Genomic DNA, 24121 nt, shown 5'->3' on the forward strand with positions numbered 1-24121 from the left:
GCTGCTGGGGTTAAAGAAAGTCCCTGTGTTGCTGGGACCTGCTCTGCCCTCCCAGGTGCCCCTGCAGAGCCCTCAGGATACCATAGAGCTCAGCCGGAAAATCAGCGCAGTGGGATTTCCAAGATTTCCTCCAGGGCTAACACCCTGATATTCTATGACTCCTGCTATTCTCTTTGTTGATTCTAAAGACAGAAACATGACAGAGCCATGTAGTCCAAGGAAGGAAAAGAGAGCAGCAGCTCTGGTAAGAAAAAATAAGAAGAGATATGTAACATGCATCAAGTAGTTAGTCTGTACCTGGGAACTCTGCTGTCTGCTTTAATATTATTTTATTTCATTCTGTAACAGTTCTATTATATATAGGTACCATTATTATCTCTGTTTAATGAATGAGAGAACCCAGGCACAGACCAGTTAAAAGATTTCCCCGAGTTCAATAACAAGGAGATGGTAGAGGTGATGTGAATCCAGGCTGGCTAGCCTGAGTCCACATATATCAGCCTGCCTCAGTCTTCTGGTACCTGCTTTGCCAGGTCTAGCCACGACAGGCTGTGACTTATACAATACAATTTGAAGATTCCTGGTACTCCTAATACTAACTGATTGACTCCACCAAAGGTGCTATAAGGGACCATTATCTTCTAAAGATCATTGCTGCAATGTCTGTGATTACCTGGGGTAGACAGAGTCATTAAATGAAGTGAGGAACTCCATCCTCCCCTTTAATTCACAGACCTGATTATTGGGTTGTCACCTTAGAGACATGGGTTCTCTGGGTGGGTTTCCACGGTGCAGTAGTATTACCTGAAGGAGCTTTTGGCTCTGGGATGTCTAGAGAGCACCAGGCTGCTGACTCAGAGAGATGAGCTCAGGATGCACTTGCTGCTCATCAGAGATGGGTTGGGGGAGCTCTGGAACCCACAAAAGAACTCAGGGACAGAACGTATCTCTCTTTCTGCTTCTCACTCCTGTTTCTTTTTTCTCTCTCTAGTTCTTAAAGACATGGATTTAGAGAGTGTGATCCAAAAGTGTTCAGGAAACAAGCAACAAGAGTGATATTAAGGCATGACCAGGGTTGTTGGGGGCCTTCATGGTGCTTCCTGCTGATTCTGGTATCAGAAACAGACCCATATGGAGGCAGATATCCCTGGGGTATTTCCTCAAAAGAAGTCCTGCTTTCCCCTCAAATGTGTTATCCCCATGCCTGAGTGGAAGCAGAGTATCGGAAGGGAAAACAAAGTGCTCTGAAGAAGTGGCAGGGTAGGTTAATTAACACCGCAACCGAGATAAGATATTCTTGAGCTTGTGAATTTCTGTTAGTCTTTTCTTTCTAAGAAGGGATGTAGGCCTGCTGCTGCAGCTTGTGAAAACTGTGGTCAGGGTTAACCTCCTTTTGATATCCCACAACGCCCCTTTTGACCTTGACGTTTTATCCCTTCTCTTTGTATTGGGACAGATGAATAGGAGGAAGGAAACAACAAGAGAGTGAAAGAAAAGAGGATTGCTAGTAAAATCTGAGTTGTGTGAAGGTTGTCGTTGGAAAATCTGGAATCCCTAGTGGGAAGTTTAGAAATGAGTAATAGAATCTTGTAAATTAACATTTCAGCACTATTTTGCCTTTTGTCTAATCATCTCCTTTTTGGGTTCCTTTATTTTTATTTCTGGGACCACTTATCTAACATAGTTCCTCATCACTTCCCACCAGCTTCTGGTCAACCCCTTGTAAATGCAACCTGCATATTTAGTGAGCTGATTACTTGGCCATAAACATGCGGACATTCTGTCACTTGCCTGACCACTGCTGTCCATCATGACAGGATAGAATTAAAATTCTTTGGTCTGGTATACAAGCTTCATATACTGACGTTTTCATTTTATTCTTTATTCGATTCCTCAGTGCTAGCCTGGCAAGTGTCTTGTTGCTTTTCTCAAAGTCTGTATTTTTACCTGGAATTCTATCTCCGAACTTTCACTGCAAAATTTCACTGTCCTGAAATGTCCTAAAAACTCACCTTCCCCATGAAGTTTGCCCTACACAACCTAGACCACAATGATGGTGAAGTGGGTCATGTTGGGGAAAAAGAGTAGAAATAACACCTCACATTTAAATTTTTATCTGTAGAATGGGGATGATAATAGTCAATCTGCCTACATTAAATAGTTGTTCTGAGGACGAAACGAAGCTATATTTGTACACATGTACTTTAAATGTATTTTAAAGTTGTCCTTATTCTCGCTTCAACACCCCAAAACAAAGACCCAGGTTTCTTACTGCTGCCACCTGGAAGCTGTGAGCATATATTATTAATACCAGCTGTGGTCCCTTCCCCATTGGATGGCTCCATGCTCGTTAGCAATCATAATATGTCTTAGAGAAAAGGGACTAAGGGATGGAGAAGGGATTACGGAATGATGTCTGGTAGAAACTCCAAATGAACGGACTACATAGAAAGTTAAGTCCTTCTTCAGAAAATGGCCTCAATTCTGGTGTTCATTCAGGCCTCAAGCTGGCATAGCCTTCCAATAGCAGATACAATGGTTGTTCTTATCACTTCTTTCCTCCTCTCTTCTTTAGCTCTTTCTGTTGCCTTATTCTGGGACACTGACTGACTTACTGACATCTGTTAATTCTGAGTCATTTTAAATAAACCTTTCCCACCATATATTATTGGTTTACTTTGTGGACTGAAAAAAAAAAAACCCAAAATAAAACAAAACTGTTTTACATTCCAATTCTAACATTTGCTGAGGTTATCAACCATAATATTTTGTTCCAAAAAAGCCGAAACTTTGGATTAAGTCTAATTGTCAATAATTTAAAACTGCTTTATTTTGCTTTTTCTTGCCATGATATTTCCAGCCCGAATTGATGTAAAGTATCAGTATATTTGAGGATGGCCCCTCCATTCTCCTACGCCCCATTGCCATCAATGTCATCAATACTCACACAAGCTTTCTATGAACCACAAAGTCCAATGGTTCTTTTACATTGTTTGCCTTGAGCCCTCTGCCTGCCAGCTCAGCTCATACACTTTCTCCAATGCCTGCCTGTCCCCACTTTTACTTGCATCCCCCAACTACCCTTTTCCTTTCTGTGGGTTCTTTCTCCTACCTTATTTTAAGTGCCTTTGCTCATTTGAAACCTTGGCTCCCACTCTCAATGCTTGTTTCTGACTTGGCACAATTACTTGCACATAGTAGATACAATAAATGTTATAGAAAATAGAATAGGTAATTTTACGGACTTGTGACTATCCTGAACAACTTCCAATTTGTATGGCTATTTTTTTCTAATTCTTCACTATGCGTCTACTCTTTCCCTTCTTAATTCTTTCCTCCTATTATTTGCTACATTGAGAGGGATCACATGTGACACACTTTTTTTAAATTTAATTTTTTTATTTTTTTATTCCAGCTCTGATGTGAGCACATCTCCCCGGGGGTCAGAGTAGAGCAGTAGTTTCAAAGGTGATGGAGTCATGGTGTCACATTTATGAAGCTATTTCTATCCTAATTTGCGGTTTCCTAATGATGACAACCAGGTCTCAAGACAACTAAGCCAAAAGCTTTCCTTACTAGAAAAAAAATGAAAATGTGCCAACTAGAGTTTGCACCTTCCTTTTTATTCTTTCTTGAGAACTTTAAAGAATACTTTGATCATTTATCCCCAAATTCTCAGGTTAAACTTTACAGGCATGAAATAATTATCACAACCTCCTCCTTTACTCCACTAGTTTGACCTCAAATGTCACATCAGTGTTTAAGAATGGGATTAAGCGTGGAAATGTTTTAGTGCCATTTCAAGAAACATGTTACTAGAATGTGTTAGGTTGGTGCAAACGTAATTGCGCTTTTTGCCATTAAAAGTAATTAAACATAATGGCAAAAACCACAATTACGTTTGCACCAACCTAGTACAAATTGTTCCACGTTAGGTTTCCTCAGCACCAAGTTTGAGATTTAACTCAGCTGTTCATCGTTTTCTCATTCAATGTATGTCTACTGAGCTCCTACAATTGCCAGGCCTGGTTCTGGGCTCCAGGGACCATTTAGCCATGGACTCTGTTCTCAAAGAACTTCCGTTTCAGTCAGGGAAGACAGACAATAAACAAAGAAACACACACGGTTATTTCAGACGCTGATAAGTGACACCCCCCGCCGCCCTCCCCCCCCACACAGGGGGATGTAATGGAGACTAGTTTCTGGGCTGGGGCGAGTGGGCAGGATGAGACAGGTGGTCTTTTAGGAGGTGATATATGAGCTGAGACCTCAGTGATGAGAAGGAGCCATTCACACGGAGACCCGGAGGAAGAGCTTTCTAGGCTGAGGGAATGACAAGTTCAAAGGCTGTCAGACAGGAGGAAGACATGGGAGGCGGAAGTGTGCTGGGCAAGGTGAGCTGAGGCTGGAATGGCAGGAGGGAATCAGGTCCGGTAGGACCTTGCAGGTCACGGTAAGAGGAGTGGGATTTAACTGAAGTGTGATGGGAACACATTAGAGGGTTTAAACCTGGAATAACTAACATAAGACTGATGTTTTTGAAAGGGACAGGCTGAACTGGGTGGTGGTGGAGATGAGCTGGACAATGTTTGGGGTGTATGCCGTGGAGGCAGACTGTGAGTCAATCTGTGTTGAATAGAGGAAGAACCTGCTGATGGGCTGCAGGTGGAGATCTTTGCATGTCTGGATAGAGTAACTGGGTGATGGTGGTGTCTCTCCAGATGCCTCTTTAGCTCAGGGTCCCTCCAGGACGTCTCCGGCGAGCTTCCTACCTGTTTCTGGGTGGTAGAGACACCTTCTACCAAGTACGCAGGAGGCTCCTCCTGCACTAGAAGCTCTTGAACAAAATTAAGTATGTCAGCAAAAGGGAAGTGAGACCGTCTAGAGGGGCAACATTAATTGCACTGACATCTCAGAACTATACACACACACGCACACGCAGTTTTCTCATGAAGCTTCTGAAGTTCTAAAGATCTAAAGACCAGCTTTTCAGAAGTGAGCATCACTGACTGTAGATGTCTTCCCTTGAGTATGCATACAGGGTGTAAAGCCCTGAAACTTTAAAGCACGACCATAGGTTATTAATGAATGCGCACGTGGGTCAAACAAGCCGGCACGTCTACAAAGCCTCACCTGTTCTTGTTTTCTAGCTCAGCAATCAGCTGCCTTTGCTGCTTATTCGCATCGATGGTGAAAGAGATGTCAGGAGCACTTCTCTGCTGAGTTGGCTGCTGTAAAATAAGTAGTTTGGAAGATTTCATATTGAGAATGTGAACCTATGTGTTTGGGAAGGCAGGAGTCACGAGATATGCACACAAGGAGGAGGGAACTATTTCTATCAAAACAAAGAAAGCAAATACATAAAATGCAATTGCCATTCTTCTCCTATGGACCAACTTTTCTGTGGATCCGGAGCACATCTGCGAGGTGGAAGACAGAACAGAAGTCTCTGGCAGGCAAATACACAAAAGGTAGGAAAAATGATTTTTCAGTTTTCTGACTATCTTTGGGAAGTGATTTTATTTTTGCCACACTATCCCCATGGTACCTATTCTTTCATTATAGGTGGCTTTAAAAGATGTTGCACTGTTGAGAGGGTGCGTTCTCTAGAGTTACTGTTCAATTACTGTAATATACAGTTAAAAATACAGTTTTAGGCCAGGCGTGGTGGCTCACGCCTGTAATACCAGCAATTTGGGAGGCTGAGGCGGGCGGATCACTTGTGGTCAGGAGTTCGAGACCAGTCTGGCCAACATGGGGAAACCCCATCTTTACTGAAAATTCAAAAATTCGTTGGGCCTGATGGCACACACCTGTAATCCTAGCTACTAGAGGGGCTGAGGCAGGAGAATCGCTTGAGCCTGAGGTGGAGGTTGCAGTGAGCTGAGGTCATGCCACTGCATTCCAGCCCGGGTGACAGAGCGAGATTCCATCTCACAAAAATAAATAAATAAAAATACAGTTTTAAAGTCATAGTAAGACTTGCTTTTCTGATTCTTCTAATCAGCAAACTTTTATGTATTTCTTTATTCACACATGTAATTTTAGATTGATGAATTCACGTATTCATGTATATTCTTTGATTTGCTTCTTCTACCTTCACACCACTCCAGCCTATCATTTTCAGTAATGCAATCAGCTTTAACAACTGGTATACATGCAGTCATAGCTTTCTCCATTCTCAGATAAATATAGATATCATTAATCATATCATACCATATATATATATATGTGTGTGTGTGTGTTTATGTGTATTCAGTCAAGGATTTATTTGGTGTTGTTTTACAAAAATGGGGTCAGATTATGTACACTTGTCTGTGTCTTGCTTTCTTTGCCTTACAGTACATTTTGGAAGTTCCTCCAGACCAATTTTTTTTTTTTTTTTTTTTTTTGAGGTGGAGTCTCACTCTATCACCCAGGTTGGAGTGCAGTGGTGCAAGCTCAGCTCACTGCAAGCTTCGCCTCCTGGGTTCACGCCATTCTCCTGCCTCAGCTTCTCAAGTAGCTGGGACTACGGGTGCCCACCACCACACCTGGCTAATTTTTTGTATTTTTAGTACAGATGGGGTTTCACCGTGTTAGCCAGGATGGTCTCAATCTCCTGACCTCGTGATCCGCCCACCTTGGCCTCCCAAAGTGCTGGGATTACAGGCATGAGCCACCACACCCGGCCCTCCACACCAATTTTTATTGTTTTAAAAAAATTTTTTTTAAATCACAACTAATCTTTCTACCGAAGAATTCAAAGCTTTTAAAAATGGCAACTGTTGCCTAAGCCAGATGCAGAGAATCTTGTCCTGCTTTTTAATGTCCATAAACCTAACTGTAGGAAAGATTAACTTTTGTAAAGGTTTTGCTTTTATAAAGCTGTCTATGCATTTTAATTCACACCTCTTTTCAGCAAAGAATGACTTGTGTAGCTAACAAGAAATTTTGAGGTCCTACATTTTAGATTCTAAATGACTTTCGATAGCTAATTCTGGCATATGGCAGCACTGACTTGTGGTTCAAAATTTTCTTCTGACTTCATTACATAAGACTTCCTTTTCTGGCATATACTTTATATATTGATAAATGGTAGAAACTTATCTGAGCCAGTTGTGAATTTCAGTTATTGCTTTGCTATGTATATTAATTGATCAGGAATTATACAGAAAAACATTGACCCAAGTAAATGACCTTTCTATCTCATTTCTAACCAAGTGTCATTTTACTAATCATGATTTATTCAGCTAATCATACTATTCTTAATATGTGGTTACGAAGAGATTTACAAAGGAACTAGAATTAATGTGTGGACGGTATCTTTCCTATGATGGATCCACAAAGGTTATATATAGTATATGTAGGCAAGGAACACAAGTTACTAATGTTCTCTAGAAAGAAATGGAACAAGACTGGAGAAGTTAGTGCACATATAAATAATAACATGTGCATGGAGATTTAGCAGTCTGCCAGGGATCACTAACTCAAAGGCTGAAAGGGGCAGGGAAGTAACCCAAGGGAGGGAGGTGGGCCAGGGTAAGGGTTGTGGCAAAGCGCCACACGCTTGCCCTGTCCGAAGCAGCAGAGGAATGCCTCCACTCCAGCTGCCTGCTGTCAGAAGGAATATGCATCTGATCTGGTCAGTCTTTTAAGATAAGATGAAAATCCAGACTTTCAAGGAACACCATCTGATTTGTAAGTCCTGACATCTAATAAAGAATTGAAAACACTGTAGGGCTCAACAAAACATTTCTGGGGGACAAATTTGGTCTGCAGGCTGCCATTTTGTAATTGCTGGTTTATGCAGTACTTTCAGACATTTTACTGTCTCAGTGGATGCTAATAACAGGCAGCACTGACATATATAATGAGCATATTTACGCCTATGTACAGACGAGGAGACTGAACTCAGGCAGTGCTTTGCATGAGGTCATGGAGAGCTGGGACACACATTGCTAATCCCATATCTTGGTATAACATAGCCTCTGTTTATAGAGGTATATGCATGGATAAAGGCAAGAAAACTTGGAAAAGAGGTTTTTCCAGAAACCTTGTTTTGCTTTTACTTTCAAGTGACTCCTGGAGGCGTTGCTTGTCCTAAAATCTAGTTCTCCCATTTTCTCAGCTGATTTTATATTTTGATTTTAACACGTTTGCTTCTTACTTATGTCCCTTAAAATTTCATATACTCCAATTACATCTCTGTTTCACCACATCTGATTTTGGGGGCACATAGCACACTTTTAGCCTGCCCTGGATCCCTTCCATCTTGCTCATGGTAGTTTCTAACAGTGTTACAGTCGTGGATGTCACAGAGAGCACGTGCCAGGGCTAATGCAATGGGTCATTATGCAGCTCCCATCTGGGATCATTTGGTTAAATGCTCAGCAGGAAGGGCTCTGATAACGGCAACATCTGATGTGAGAGGTGCAGGCAACAGCTTCCTCACTTGCTCCCCGCCACTCTTTGTTCTTTTGACGCACTAATTGCAACTCACCCTCAGTCAGCACAGATGAATTCCGAATCAATGTGTCGAGCTGACAGTTGCTTTTGTCTCAGAGACAGACACAAATGGAGAAAGCTTTATTATTTCTACTGGTATATTTTAAGCATCACTTGCAACTACTCTACCTTAAATTTAGTGCTTTCACTAACCACACCTGCTTTAAATACATTAAAGGAGTCACAACCAGTCCTTGCCCCCTTCCTCGGGCCTTCATATGGAGTTGACACTGAGTGAAGGGGGATGCGAGGATTCCAGCTTGACTCCAGGGTCACACTACTGTGGATGGTTTTGTTTCTCAAGTCTGCCATTTTTAAACTGTAAATTCACCACCAAGACACCATAAACATAGCAACAAACACATGCGCAATAAATTAGCACAAATTGTCCTGGTAATCAGCACCAGCTATAATAACAATAAACATGACATATAAAATTGAAGGATCCCAGATGCCAACAGATGAATCCTTTTACTCCAACTACTTACAGATGAAGAGGACTCTGCTGCCAGCCTTGCTGCATACCTGGCGATTAGCCTGTGTTCTTCATCAAGCCGGTTTGAACTCTCAAGCATGCTATTAAGAACAGAGCAAGAAGGAGACTGTTAGGAAGCTGAGAAAGATTGCTGCAGTCATATTACCACCAGGAGTTTTTACTATTTCAATGTTTCAGTGCAAAAAATTTGCAAGTGACATAAAACCCTGTTAGATTAACAATCTCGGCTTAAATTTGTAACATGATCTAGTATGTAGTCAGGAAGGTCATTAATAAATCCTGTCTTCAGTCAATTCAATTGTCTTACTAAGAAAGCCTCATAGAGAGGTGACTATTCTGATCAATACATCTGATGTAAGAAGAATTTCTCCTTTTATTGCCTTTAATGTTTTTTCTTTCCTTATTACACAAGTAACACATGTCCAAAATTAACATGTTAGAAAATATGAAAGCAGGAAGAAAGAAAAAAAAAATCATTGTGGTCAATGTCCAGGGATCCCTACCTGCTGGTATTATATTCTCATGTAATTTCCTCCCCTTTAGGATGGGCTGGACTTACTAATCTGCTTCTAATGAATAGTATATGGCAGAAGGAATGGAATGTCACTTCCAACATCAGATTTTAAAAGACCATGGCTTCCATCTTGGGCTTGCTTGCTTTCTCTTTAGCTCTCTTGGTCTGTCTGGTGGGAAAATAGCTGTCAGGTCATAAAGCAGCCTTTACGGAAAGATGTAGGCGATGAGAAACCCAAGCAAGCCAATTACCACATGAATGAATCCCCATTGGTAGAGCCTTCAGATGAGATCACAGCCTGAAGTGACATCTTGATTGCAACCTCATGGAAGCCCTTGAACCAGAAGGACCTAGCTAAGCCAAACCTGGATTCTCAACCTACAGAAATTCTGATATGATAAATGTTTGTTGTTTTAAACTACTAACTTTTGGAATAATTTGTTATGCAGCATAAGGTAACTAATACAAGTCTCATCTATACTATTACTACCTATTTATAACCTGCCTTTTATATTTACTTCAGAGAAACCGAATTATAGTAGTGACTCCCAATGACATTAATGGAATTTTTTAGTGCCTCCTATAAATTTACAGAAACTGTTCATACTAGAATAAGGATGATCTGAGTTCCTAAAAACTAATGCAAATAGAAGCATTATTAATTCTTCTGTATTTCAGGAAACTTCATTCTCTGAAATCCTCCATTCAAGACTAAGTTTTGGGTGCCATTAAAAATAATTCTATGAAACATACCAATAGCACTAATCTTGTTAACAGACTAGTTGGTTGTAGTTTGGCTTATCGGTTATTGTGGTATGTTTCAGTTCAGAATCAAGATCAGAAACTAGTTCCTCTCATTCATAAACATATTCTTCTGCATCCGTTCTTATACTTACGGCTCTTCCTTAAAGAAATTAACTCATAAATACATATTGTAAAGACACCCTCTTATGCCAATATTAAGGTTGTAAGAATTATTCATTGTAATCACTTAGATCCATATCAAGTAACATACTATTATATCATTTATATGTACATTTACAAATAGAGTAAACATGAAACAGTGTTTTAACCTTTGTTCTGAAGTGAGAAGATGAGTGAGTAATTATGTTCTTCCAGCATTTTGGCTATGTCACTTCCAAATAGCTATTCTCTGGTTGGCTGAATCCACTATATAACAGGTTCCCCCCCGCCCCGGTCATTCATAAGACATTCCTGTCTTCATTATCTCTGCTCTAGCCTATACTCCTTACATATATAAGCTATAGCTGTCTTCATGTGCATACTTCCACTCTAGACTTAGCCCTTTTCTCTGAGCTGTAATAAATAACTAGAACATTCCTGGATTTCCCTATCTAACAACTGATTTCTCCTTCCTCAGAAAAAGAGGCTTCTCTTTCCTTTTGCTCAAATGAGATAATATGTGCAAAAAGCATCAAAAGAGTGTGATGCCTGGAACACGTGAGGTGCTCAAAAATATTAGTTAATACAATATTATTATTATTTTGCCTTTTAAGTAACATGTTCATATCCATTAGTAATCCTCATCTCCTTCAAAATATCATCTGCCATCTGACAATTATCTAGAGCAGTGCTTTTCAAATTTTAAAGTGTAAGCATATCACCTAGGGATCTTGTGAAAATGCAGTTTCTGGTTCTGTGGTGGTATGGTAGGGGAGGTTGGGAGGGTGGGACCTGAGAAAATGCATTTCTAACAGGCTTCCAAGAAATGTCGACAATATTGGTCCAGTGTACTGGTTCAACACTGAGTATCAAGGATCTAGAAGATCTTGAAAACAAAATGGAAAACAAATACGTGAAATGAAGCCAAAATATAAACGATATAAAAGAGAGCATTTTTCATGAGTATTTAACAGAAACAAACATTCCCTTAAGACAGAAAATTGTCAGATATCGGGCTTACATAATGTATAGTATCAATCCCAGTGGATTGAGATTTTATTCAGTACACAAGTTTAGATTTGGAGTAAGAAAATAATTTTAAGAGCAAAGGCAGAGTTAGCTCTGGAAAACTGATGCTTTAAAGCAGATGTCTGCCTTTATAAAACAATGTCTGCATTCTGCAATGGTTAAAAATAATAACTAAATTCCTTATTACAGCTTCAATGAAAAAGAGAAAGTTACACTGTCTTTTCTTTAGACATCAAACTACCCCATGAAGAGACAACTGAATTTGATTTTAACATGTTTATCATTTCTGGCTCATGTATTAGGGACTATACATCTAATTCAACACAGTGTGTGCGGATTACAATGCCCATTGCTCCAGGCCCAGGAACGTGATCTCTTTGACACCTTGAAAGTGACTTTGTCAGAAACATTTGCATTTTGATAAATAATTTTAAAAACCTTGATAAAAACTTCTGATAAAAGTATCTTTTAAAATGAATGACTAGCTAGTGTAAGTAATATGAAGGTTATGTTTTTAAAAAGCCTCCTAGAAATGTAAGACGTGAAAATATGGGATTCTGTATAGCAAGCGATAACTCATACTTCCACGCCTTTCCTCCCCCAACACTGAGTGAATGAGGGCCTGTGTGATATATTACCCCTTTGTGCACATGAACAATTTATGGGTCCACATGTGCCATTTCAGCATGTTCAAATTACACAAGGGTGAAGGAGGCATTCCTCTGATAAATTTCTCTATTTCAAGACTTCAATTACAAATAGTTGAAAATGAATGGTCAATAATCCCTAAATCATTAAAATAAATACCAATTCCAACACTTTCTCCAGCCCTAGCTATTCATTTCGGGACTTTATAATCAGTAATCTTGCTACAAGACTATGATGAATTAAAAAGTGATTGCAGTGTTGACTGCATTTCAGAGCAGGAAAATCCATTATTTTGAAAATACTCCACTTTCTACCTGAAATGCATGGCCAGTGTCTGTTGCCAGTGATTTCAACATGGCATTCTAGGAAACTCAAGTGGCCCCAGCTGAACTAGGGCTTGTGAAAGTGTGATTTGGCAAAGATTTCTGGGAACTCAGGGTTTGTTCACATTCCTTTGACTTTTTTCTGGGCCTTTTCTGCTTTCCAGTTTAGGGTAGTCAACCAGAAAATACTGTGATCCAAAGCATATAGCATATATAAATGTAAAAGCAAAAGCATATATAAATGTTTCTATTTTTTTTCATATTTTTTCTACTACTCTGGATAGTGATGGGAATTTTATCACTAGAAATTAATTTAGAATGCCATCGAGTTTCATATACTACTCTTCTATTAAAAGGATTAGTGCCTGAGAAAGCATTATTAGTTAACTTAAATGGAAGATTGCTTTATTAGATTATTTCCTGTCTTTGGCAGTTGGTTTAGAGCAAAATGCTAAGGGAATAGAGCACTTGTTTTTGGCATTTAGGAGTCAGCGAGCTCAAGAGAGTCACGGTAGAAAGGAACAAAGTGACAATGGGGACCGAGAAGTGGTTTTATGGGACTGAAGAATGGGGAAAGAAACTAACTCTCAAAGCTTAGTGTAGTGGCCCTTTGTGAGTGGTTTTGAACAACAAAAGAAGACAGGAAATCATGAAATGGCAATCTTCATGGATAACAATAAGAGTTTACCACAATAATGGCTTCCTTAAGGGAGACCTTTAAACTCCTTTATTGAGACCCTGACTTCAATAACCCTCTATGTTACAGTCAAGGTCATGAATTCTACCTTCTAAAAACTCTCAGACTCCCCCATTTCCTTCTACTCCAACTGTTCCTGATGTGACAGTCTTTAGATTTTTATTTCCAGGATTCTAAGGAAATACCTTTCTCAGAAGTCCAGTTCTATAATTGAAGTTCCTAAAAATTTTACTAAAGAAAAGGAGTTGTGTTAACAGGAAATGAAAACTCATATAAAAGAGACACTGTCAGTAAGCGTAGATAACTCTTCTTTTTTTCTTTCAACAGATTATAATTTCTTTTTCAAAAGATTGCAGTAAACTCACATTTTTCAAAATCAACAAAATGTACTAAAGACAGTCAGTCAAATCTTGACCTACACATTAAAAATATTAAAGGCATACAATTCAGTGGATTCAGTAGTGAAATGGGTTATGGATTCAATTGTGTCTCCCCCAAGATTTATATGCTAAAGCATATGAATACCCCCAGTACCTTAGAATGTGACTATGTTTGGAGATAGGGCCTTTAATTACAGTTAAATGAGTTCATAGTGTGGGGCCCTAATCTCATAGGACTGATGTTCTTTTAAGGAGAGGAAGAGACACTAGGGTAGAGAGAAAAGGTTATTTAAGGGCATAGCAGGAAGGTGTCCCTCTGCAAGTCAAGGACAGGAGAAACCAACCCTGCTGGCACCTTAGCCTTGGACTTCCAGCCTCCAGAACAGTGAGAAAATAAATTTCTGCTGTTCAAGTCATCAAGTATGGCATTTTGTTTTGGCATTCTTAGCAAACTAATACAAAGATGAAGAATCGAGGGGACATTAAAATTAAAAAAAATTCTTGCCCAATTATCACTTTAAGTTTAAAAAAAAATTTTGGGACACCCTATTAGTTGCTCTGTCGATATCAGTGAATTGCTGGTGCTTATCTTTGCCCATGTCTACCCTCTACATGAAGCTTAATACTTCAATTTTTCATCTATTTTATACTCCTATACGAAATGTTCAATTTAAGTGCTACTCTATAACAGTGATTTTTTTAAATAGTAAAAATTCTAATTTTGCTAGTAAAGTTTCTGACTACTCCTAACAATTTTGTTTAGGGTAAGATGGAATTTTTTAGCTACAGCACTACTGATATTCTACAATATCAACAGATGTTTATAGAGCACCTACTATGTGCCTGGCACTGTGCTAGATGTCAGAGATAAGGTGGTGAACAAGTTGGAGGGGGTCCCTGCCCCATTGAAGATACAGTAAGTAGTGAGTCAACCAACCAGCCACCAACCAACAAACTAACCAGCCAGCCAACCAACCAACCAACCAACCCACCAATGAGCCAACCAGCCAACCGGCTAACCAGCCAACCAACCAAACCATGATTGCAGCTGATAAGAAGAAAATAAAAATAGTATGCTATAATAGAGACTAATATAGGAGACCTACTGGGGGAGGTGTCTTTAATCTAAGACTGGAAGCTAGACAAGCAAGTTCATGTGCATATTGTAGGGGTGAAATGAGAAAGAATGTTCTAGACAGAGGGGAGAACTAGTATTGAGGTCTTGAGGCAGGAAAGAACTTGGTTCGTTGGAGGAATTGATCAAAAACTGACATGAATAAATGTAGTGATTGAATGGGAGAACCCCAAGAGATGTGAGGCTGAGAAAGGAATAGGCAAGGACTAAGTTACATGCAGATTTGTACACCATGGTGAGTGGTCTGGGTTGTAAACTAGGTCCAATAGGAATCTATTAAAGAGTTTTAGGCATGCAAGTTAATTAAAATTTAGACCTCGTAAATGAAATTCTGAAATAGGCATTCTTAGACATCTTTTTTCCCCAAAGCATAAAATATTATGGAACAATTTTAAACTAGATGGATTATTAATCCACTTAATAAGAAATCTATTGGCAACACAAATGTACACTTTCTTGTACTTGAGGAAAATATAAGCAGAACAATTTTAACCTAGTCATATGACATCAGATGTCTAATCAAGTGACAATGGTTAGAGACAGAAGTTCTGGGCTGGTTTCAAATCATTTGGTTGGTCCACTACAGACCCTGGCTATAAACTAGCAAGCCCAGGCACTTGACAAGCTTTGGGGGCGGGTAGTAAAAGCCTACTGTATCACATTTTCAGACTCCTTCTCCTGCAATGAAGAAGATGCATACAAATTATTAAGGCTTTTAAAACTTCATTGAATTAGGAAGGAAGCAGAAATTCTCCCTTGAGCTGCAGTTTATTTATTTTACTTATCTGACATCAGAACCAGCAATGACATAAGTGTTTCTTTAGTAGCCAACTATTACAAATAAGTCAGTTTCCCATTGTGTTAAGTAGTTAATATAGGGTAGAAGACCCCCACATAGAGTTAATCAGGATTATGTCTGAATAACGGCAAAAACAAAGCTTTTGATGGAGAATGGCTATAAGGTTCCTGTTTGCGGAGCATCTCATGAGGGGTGCACAGACAAGGAGGCTAAGGAATAGGGTGGAAAATAGATGGGACCCAGTGTCATAGGACCTGTTTGCAAGCACTTACTAGCATGTGACTTTAGATAAGTCACTTAATGTCTCAAAGCTCATATTTTTTAAACAGTGAGATGGAAATAATCATATCCAACCTTCTAGGACCATGAGAAGTAAATTAAATAATTTGTGGAAAAAGGCTCTGTAATTGTTTAAGCATTTTATAAATACAAAATTTAGTATTCATACTCCAGCTGTTGAGATAAAAGAAACTGAAGACAAAACTCTTGCCCTTTTTGAAGCTTACAATTAACGTGAGAAGTCACAACTCAAGGAACTGCATACATAAAAGGTAACTTTTAAGAATCACCATTCCTGTTACTAGTATGTGCTCAAAATGTTTGCTAAAATCAAATAAAAACGCTAGAATAAGATACGCAGTTTCAGTAAATACGTGGAGGATGCAGTGTGAAGGAGGTATCCACAAAAGATCCTGAAAGGCATGTGTTGATGCAGACTTTAAAAAAGGTGATGAAACACAGTGGTTATGAACTTGGATGGATAATGGTTAAAATCTCTGTCCCACTTTTTATAGCTGTGGGACTATGGGAGAGTCAGGTAAGCTCTCTAAAATGATACCTTTACTTATCTATAAAAGGGGGACGATCTTATTTACTCCATGGGCTTACTTTAAGAACTAATTTAAGGACTAGTTTAAGGAGAAATTATGTATACAAGGCTCTGAACATAGCGCTTGGCATGAGGTAAGTGTTTAAAAACACGATTATTATTACTATTATTATATGTCTCACTGTGACTTGATGGTAAAGCATTGTAGCTACAATGATGTTAAAGGAGGTAAGAGGTCATTACGTTACTTATAGAATCATGACAGCTGTGAGGAATTGTTAGGATCTAATTAAACATAAAGAAAAGGGAAGAAAACATAAGAAATTTGAAAAAGTTGGAATTTTTTAAAGATAGAAAACAACTATGAGAAATACGGAGGGTGAAGCTATTAAAACAAAACCTCCTTCATTGATTGGTTGGTCTTAAATTCTGCTTTGTTTTCAAAATACAAATCACATTTAGCTTTCATCAAGCAGATGCAAGGTGTCTCTGCTGAGACAGATTTATGGTCTTAAGTAACCATCAAGTCAATATGATGAATCACTTGAGTAGAGAAAATGGCTGGTAGTGACAAACTCTGGGCTTTTCTCTTTGGAGATTTATTTGTTACAACCTTAATTAAGAAAAGGTCAAGAAAGAGCAGTAGAAATAACTGGAGTGTGCTTAGAATGATGGGAAGAGGACACAGGGTGAGATTGCTTCATTGCCTTACAATTGAATCTATACTGACTGTATTCTTCTTCAAAGATGAACAATAACATTAACAAAAAAAATTCAGTGCTTAGTTCTACTGTTTCAGCTACCATGTAACACTGGAGTACCAAACTCCTTGGGAATAAAGCAATTTTGTAGTTTTGAGAGGCTGAGTTGTAAAAAAGTGGATACTATTTAATCTAGAAGCTCACAAAATTTGAAGAAAGGGATGGATTTAGGTCAGCCGAAGAGTGCATTTTTATCACCTTAAACAGCAGGATCTAAGGTAAAATTAAACTAGTATACTGGTTATACATTATTAAAAACATAAATTTAGATACATGTATGTACTAAAGCACATAAATGTTCATCAGTTCATGAGAACTAAAAATTATCTCATGTACTAATCTTGCAAAAATAGGTCTAAGAAGCAGTAATAGGAAGAAAATTTTGAAAATATTCAAGTGAGGAGGAGAGAGATCCAGGGGCTAATAACACATCAAGTGGTGAGGGCAAGGACCACGGAGCAATGGCCTAGCATCTGAGGGATGCGTTGGTGAAATACTAGCTTGGTGCAAAAGTAATTGCAGTTTTTGCCATTACTTTTAATGTAATTGTCATTAATTTTGCCAATTACTTTTCCTCTAATAGTAGAGGAAAGAGGACTTGCAATGCTAAAGGTTTGAAACATTTTAATGGAAATTGAACCCATTGGCTCTCTTAATAATTATAACTATGGAAAATCCATGGGTCCTTAGTTCAGAGAAAATTGAAGTGGTTGAGAAAAATTGACATATTTTCAAGGAACTGGTTTGCCAAATATGTTTATAAAACAGTTGTCTGAACTGGATTGAAAAATACACATGATAAATACATAGTTTGTCCTTTTCCTTTAATTCAAGTTGCAAATCTACATTTATTATTAACATCAAGTAACTTTAACCAGCGGAAGGAGTCTCCTATGTCACAATTAAAATGGAGAAAAGCCTTTTGAATGGCTTTATCCAAGCACACAGGGCTATCTTAATTTCTGAATTTAACATTTCTGAAACTAAGTTTTGTGTATTCCAAGATGTAAAAGCAGGCTTTAGCAGGATGATCATCAGAGACATGTATATTAGAATTGCTGAAAGACAATTGTTCCCACTGTTATCATTGTTAAAGAAATGATTTCCATTTTGTGATTCAATTACATCACATTTTTTCTTTTTCACTCTTGTCTTGAGTAAAATGAAGCATTGTTTTCCAAATCAGCAGAGACATCCATGTCCTTGGAATAAGACAAATTCTTGTATCACCATCCTGTGGTGATTTGGCATGACATGTTAGCACAGAACTGAATGGTGGGGCCCGGAGTCCTGAATCTACCTGAAGGCTAATATTTAGCAAGGCATCCCTTTATGCAAGTTTTCGCTTTAGCTAATATATAAACAAGGATATGAATCTTATGGTTTCTTCATGGGAAGTATACAAACTAACACCACAAAAGACTTCTTAATTGAATCAGTTAACAGTGCTTCAGGGTCACCACTGGCATCCAGTGACCTTGCTCCTTGCTGAGACTGCTTGTCACCAGCTCAGACTGCATCCCTCTCTAAGGACAGTCAAGCAGCCAAACCTGCACTAACCATGAGGGGTTGTTCCGGAGCATGTTGACATATAACCCGATGAGAACATGTTCATCAGCTAGCCTGTCTGCCACATTCAGGCTGTACTGTATCCTGAAACAGGGCAGGGGGAAAGAAAGGGTGTTGTTAAGAGAGGTGGACAGAAATAAGCAGAGAAGGTAGGAGTGAGTTTTTGGTAGAAAAGGCATTTAGAAAACCAAGCAAGTAAAGGAAGGGTAGTAAGTGATGTGCTATGAAAAACACAAGCGAAATCCAGGCAATAAAACCCACAATTCTATTTCACTAACTTTAAAAATAAAGACTTCCATTTAGCTCAAATAAAGTTTTAGAAAACAGATTTACATTTTTCAACCACTAAGGCCAAGGTATTCATCTGTACAGTAAATACATTGAAATGGGTTGCAAGCAAAGATTAAATATCCTTCAGAAAATCGAATCTTCAGCTTAGTCATTTCAAAAAAGAAAAAGATACAAATCTGGGAAAGTGAATAACAACACAGATGTGTCTACTGGAAATAACTACTTAGTGCTGTTAATTGGGTTAGAGCAGAGCTGCTTTTACTGAATCAAAGATGGTCTTTCACACACAAAGCATTTTTGACAAAAGAAATCTCCATTTTTAGTTTAGTTAATGCAGCGTTCCAGTACACTCTGGCTGAAACTTACCCTTTGCCCTTCAGAAAAGCTGGAGCAGCCCTAGCCAGCAGTTTGTTCTGCTCTACTTCACTGTCCTTGGGAGGAGAGCTAGTTAATAAGATGGGAAAGCCAAGAAGAGCGTAAACACCGCAATGCATTCAAGAATAGAAACTGGCAACAGACACTCCCAAGTCTAGATCCAAGTTCCATTTGGACAGATCTCTTATTATTTTGAAATGTTCAAGATGTTTTCAGATTTCCACAGAGTTCAAGTAGGAGTAGAAACCCAGCCTGAGAACACAACCGCAATCACCATGATCCCAGATTTGACCTCTGCTATTTGCTTAACAAGAAAGCATTTATACTGGGTATGTCTAGACATAATGAAAATTCATTCAACATTTATCATGGCTTAGCATGTAAACAGTCCAGCAGTTCACTAAGTCCTGCCAGCCTTTAGATCCCACTCAAGAACTTTAGCCTTCCCTGCATCCTCCAACTTTCTGTGCTGAATAGAAAGACTTGAAAATTACCTAGCTAGAGATTGCTTTGTATTGGAAGTGTTTTACTACTCCAAGCAAAAGCCACATGGTCTTGGCTGTGGAGCTACAAAGAAAATTTTCAGAGAAACATACCTTTGAGTCTTATACATATATGTTGTTATTTCTTATGTTTATATTAATACAAAGCTAGTGAATATAGTCTCATTGCTAAAGCAAATTCTTAACATATATTCATTATGGGAACTACTCATTTTCTTTAGTAATTTAAAGGGCAATTTTAAAGTTTAAAATACAGTTTTATTAAAGTACAAACAGAAATATAAATAATAATTCATTATGTGTGGCTACAGTAAAGTCATCCAAAATCTACTGTGACAATTTGTAGTCACACTACATTGAGAAATATGGTATTAATTCTTAGTATTACAGTTGTATTGGTTGGTAATGTGTTTAAAGAAAGTTTGCTCCTCTATAGGTTAAGTAAGAATTTGCCCTGCACACTGGTAAACCTAAAATTACCTACTCCTTCATGGAAAATAGAAAAATAAATTGTCTGTCTTTGTTTGAATACCAAATATTTAACTACTTGGATATAAATTACGAGGTTCTGCCAAAAATTTTCAAGAAACTCTAAATCTACTAAATATATATAATGGTTTATAAATTAGTTAAAATCTTAAAAACTTTATACTACAAGTTTTAAGGCTCTATTATAAAGCACCATTCTTTCAGGCCATGAAGTACTAAAAAATATAAATTTATACATATCACATTAGAACTATGTACATTATAGTTGGAATTCTTGCTTTATAATAGTGTATATTAAAAGATTCCTTGAATAGTGAGGTCTCTGATAAATTTAATATTAAATTTGATTTGTAAAGAAAATGACTAGCAAAGAGTAGACATGCATGTTTGGCAGATGAATGACATTTTCACTCAGCTCTTCAGAAAGGCATCTGTTATACAAATTATTGCTGTACTTAAAAAGTTCAACTGTATCCAAACAAAATTGACTTTCTTTTTTGAGATGGAGTCTCACTCTGTCACACAGGCTGGAGTGCAGTGGCACGATCTCAGCTCACTGCAACCTCTACCTTCCGGGTTCAAATGATTCTCCTGCCTCATCCTCCTGAGTAGTTGGGATTACAGGAACACACCACCATGCCTGGCTAATTTTTGTATTTTTAGTACAGATGGGATTTCACCATGTTGGCCAGGCTGGTCTCGAACTCCCAACCGCAAGTGATCTTCCCCCCTTGGCCTCCCAAAGTGCTGGGATTACAGGCGTGAGCCACCATGCCTGGCCCAAAATTGGCTTTAAGAATAAATTAGATTGTGTTTTAGGAGAATTTACTTTCCTGATGACCTTAATACTTATCTTTATCCAGCATATTGATGTTTTCCTTTTAAAACTGCAAAACCTGCCCATCAGGGCCAAATAACCACCTTCAGCCATCATTTTCTGTGATGTAACATTATCCCACCAAAACACTTTCTGTTTTCTGTGATATACCATTACCCACCAAAACTGCATTCCAAACTATGTCTACTGAAGCAGATCTCCATACATTCATTATGCAGTACCTACAGTACCCCTGCTGCCCAATATCCCCCCAATTATTTTTTGTAACTAAAGATAGATGAATCTATTACATAATTTATTTCAGATGCTTGCAAAACCATTCAAAACACTGTGTGAAACATCCATAAGTCTTCCCTCCAAACTAAACTATCTCCCTGCCTTCTTATGCTTCTTTATTCCTTGAATCCCATAAATTGTGGCAATAATTTCTTAAGCAATAATTGCACAGGGACAACACACTGAATGTGCAAGATAACAAGTAAGAATCAGTAGAGAAAAGAAACACAGGAAGGTCAACCACGAAGATGTGTTTGCCACAAATTATTCTGGTGAAGTTCTATGGGAGGAAGAAGATGTGTCAGTGAAGGCCCAGAAATGTGGTTCCACCACCCACCACTGACAAAGCCCAAGCATGAAGGAGCCCTAGCCTCAGTATTGTGTAGGGGTAGGGCTGAGAAAAGGGGGCAATACGCCGGACTTTCCTTTGGTGGCCTTCTCCTTTTTTTTTTCTTCAAATCTTTGGGCTCCTCTCTTCCTTCCCCTACTCCACTTGCCTGTCTCCCCTCTCCTCTTCCTTTTCTTCCTTCTTCTAACCGGGTCCCTTCCTCCCTCAAAGGAATGAGACATATTCTATGTATACACATCTCTTAACTTTTGCTGTCATTTTCTTTGTGTTGGCCCTTGCCGGTGTTGGTTTAAAGAAATAGTTTAAAACCTTTATCTTCCTTTCCTTTCCCATGCGGATTCTTAGAGAAAACAATTCTTGGAAAATAGGGGTGTTACACCATGAACATTTATGAGTTTCTGGAAATAAACTATTTTGTTTTGCTATAGCTCTTAATTTCTAGTGCCAGAAGAACTTCTAACTTTTTGATACTCACTGTTCACATAGTTTCTGTAATTTCTAGAGTTAGCTTCAAATTCTTCTCATCATCTGTTTCTAGGAAGCCAAAAATATGACCACGTATAGCGGAAGCCAAATGCATGATGAAAACAAGACAAAAATGGCCACTCTTTCAAAATGAAATGAATCAAGAACCTTGAGAGTTGACTGGGAGACAGGTTTCACTTAAAACTTGGGTCTTTAAAGTCTTTTCACTTGAAGTACTTTCCACCAGAACCTCTTCCAGCAAAGTGAAATTTTTTCTCTTGAGTTGCTGTTAAAACAGAGATTGCTATGGTTTGAATATTTGACCCCTCCAAACTTCATGTTGAAATTTGATCTTCAATGTTGGAAATAGGGCGGGAGGTGTTTGGGTTATGGGGGCAGATCCCTCATGAATGGCTTGGTGCCATTCTCACAGCAACGAGTGAGGTCTCACTCTATTAGTTCCCTTGAGGGCTGGTTGTTACAAGTAGCCTGGCACCTCTTCTCTGTGGCTTGCTTCCTCTCTTCTCCTGTGTCTTGGCACAAACCAGCTTCCCTTTGCCTTCTGCTGTAAGTGGAAGCAGCCTGAAGTCTCACCAGAAGCAGATGCTGATGCCATACTTCATGTACAGTCTGCAGAACCATGACCCAAATAAACCTCTTTTCTTTTCTTTTTTTTTTTTTTTTGAGACAGAGTTTTGCTCTTGTTGCCCAGGCTGGAGTGCAATGGCGCAATCTCGGCTCACTGCAACCTCCACCTCCTGGGTTCAAACAATTCTTCTGCCTCAGCCTCCCGAGTAGCTGGGATTACAGGAACCCGCCACCACACCCAGCTTTTTTTTTTTTTTTTGTATTTTTAATAGAGATGGGGTTTTACCATGTTGGCCAGGCTGGTCTCAAACTCCTGACCTAGGTGATCCACCTGCTGTGGCCTCCCAAAGTGCTGGGAATACAGGCATGAGCCACTGTGCCCGGCCTAAACCTCTTTTCTTCGAGGATTACCCAGCCTCAGGCACTCCTTTATAGCAACACAAAGGACTAAAACAGTAACGATGTGGGGCTTACAATGATCCCTCAAGGCTCTATATTATCACAGTCTTTTATAGACTAATTTCGATTCTAAACTTTCATTTTGTAGCTTGGCGGTTTGCATGGAGAAGTTAAGTTTCTAATTCTTTGTGGGATTTAGGATCAGGCACAATGGAACCTACTTCCTGACTAAGGAAAGAGTGCTTCCAGCATATCATTGTGTCAGAATGTGACAATGGCTTTCATACAACCCAGCCTGAGCTTCAAAAGCTTCTTCTGTTCTACATGCCTTGTCTTCAAATCAGAATGTATTCTTCCTTTTAAGCTCTGAAACTGGTAACTATTTGGGGTTCAACTTGACCATGGGATACACCTTTTCTAATCTGAGTTTCAAACAGAAGCAAGACTATCATTTCTAAAATTATATGCACACAAATCTCTTTTTCTTATCATCCTTTTCTTTTCACTAATCCCTTGCCACTGTATGAGCATATCCTTTCACACACATATTATCACTGATGGTTGTGGGAACAGCCATACCTTGGAGGGCATGGCATGGTAAATTTTGAAGTTCATATATCTGCTGAAAGAAAAAAGGTAGGAAATATTCCTTTAGACTTTTTTTTTCTAACAAAAATCCTCTAGCTTCTCATCATTTCCTTTTTAGACCTTTGGAAAGTAGCATATCTAAAGATGAACATAAAAAACCTTCTTCCAAAATTTTTCTCACACACACACACACACACACACACACACACACAATGACACAATGGGTTCTGGAAAAGTAGAACAATCTCAAAATGTTTCATACTTATTAAAAAAATTATCCCCTTAGCTTTGAAGGGTGATGACTGATGCCAATAGTTTTACTTCAGTGAAAATATTTGGGGGTTGGTCCAAAGGTAACAAAATCACACACAGATGCTTCCTGGATACATG

General features: G+C 38.7%; 1 protein-coding gene across 50 annotated transcripts in view; it reads right to left on the reverse strand.

The window, feature by feature from the left end:
• DTNA (dystrobrevin alpha) overlaps positions 1 to 24121 on the reverse strand; it is a 412319-nt gene that overhangs the window by 34302 nt on the left and 353896 nt on the right. For 35 of the 50 annotated variants that reach the window (XM_077974984.1, XM_077974975.1, XM_077974980.1 and 32 more), the window contains 2 exons: positions 8976 to 9063; positions 5134 to 5231 (listed from right to left, as the gene is read on the reverse strand). In XM_077974984.1, coding sequence (XP_077831110.1) covers positions 5134 to 5231; positions 8976 to 9063 — 186 coding nt within the window. Of the gene's footprint in view, positions 1 to 5133; positions 5232 to 8975; positions 9064 to 18561; positions 18655 to 19227; positions 19306 to 24121 lie in introns of all 50 variants that reach the window. The other 15 variants (XM_077974947.1, XM_077974949.1, XM_077974942.1 and 12 more) reach the window with 1 other exon arrangement.

This window comes from Macaca mulatta, chromosome 18 (genome assembly GCF_049350105.2).
Source record: "Macaca mulatta isolate MMU2019108-1 chromosome 18, T2T-MMU8v2.0, whole genome shotgun sequence".
Classification (NCBI taxonomy): domain Eukaryota; kingdom Metazoa; phylum Chordata; class Mammalia; order Primates; family Cercopithecidae; genus Macaca; species Macaca mulatta.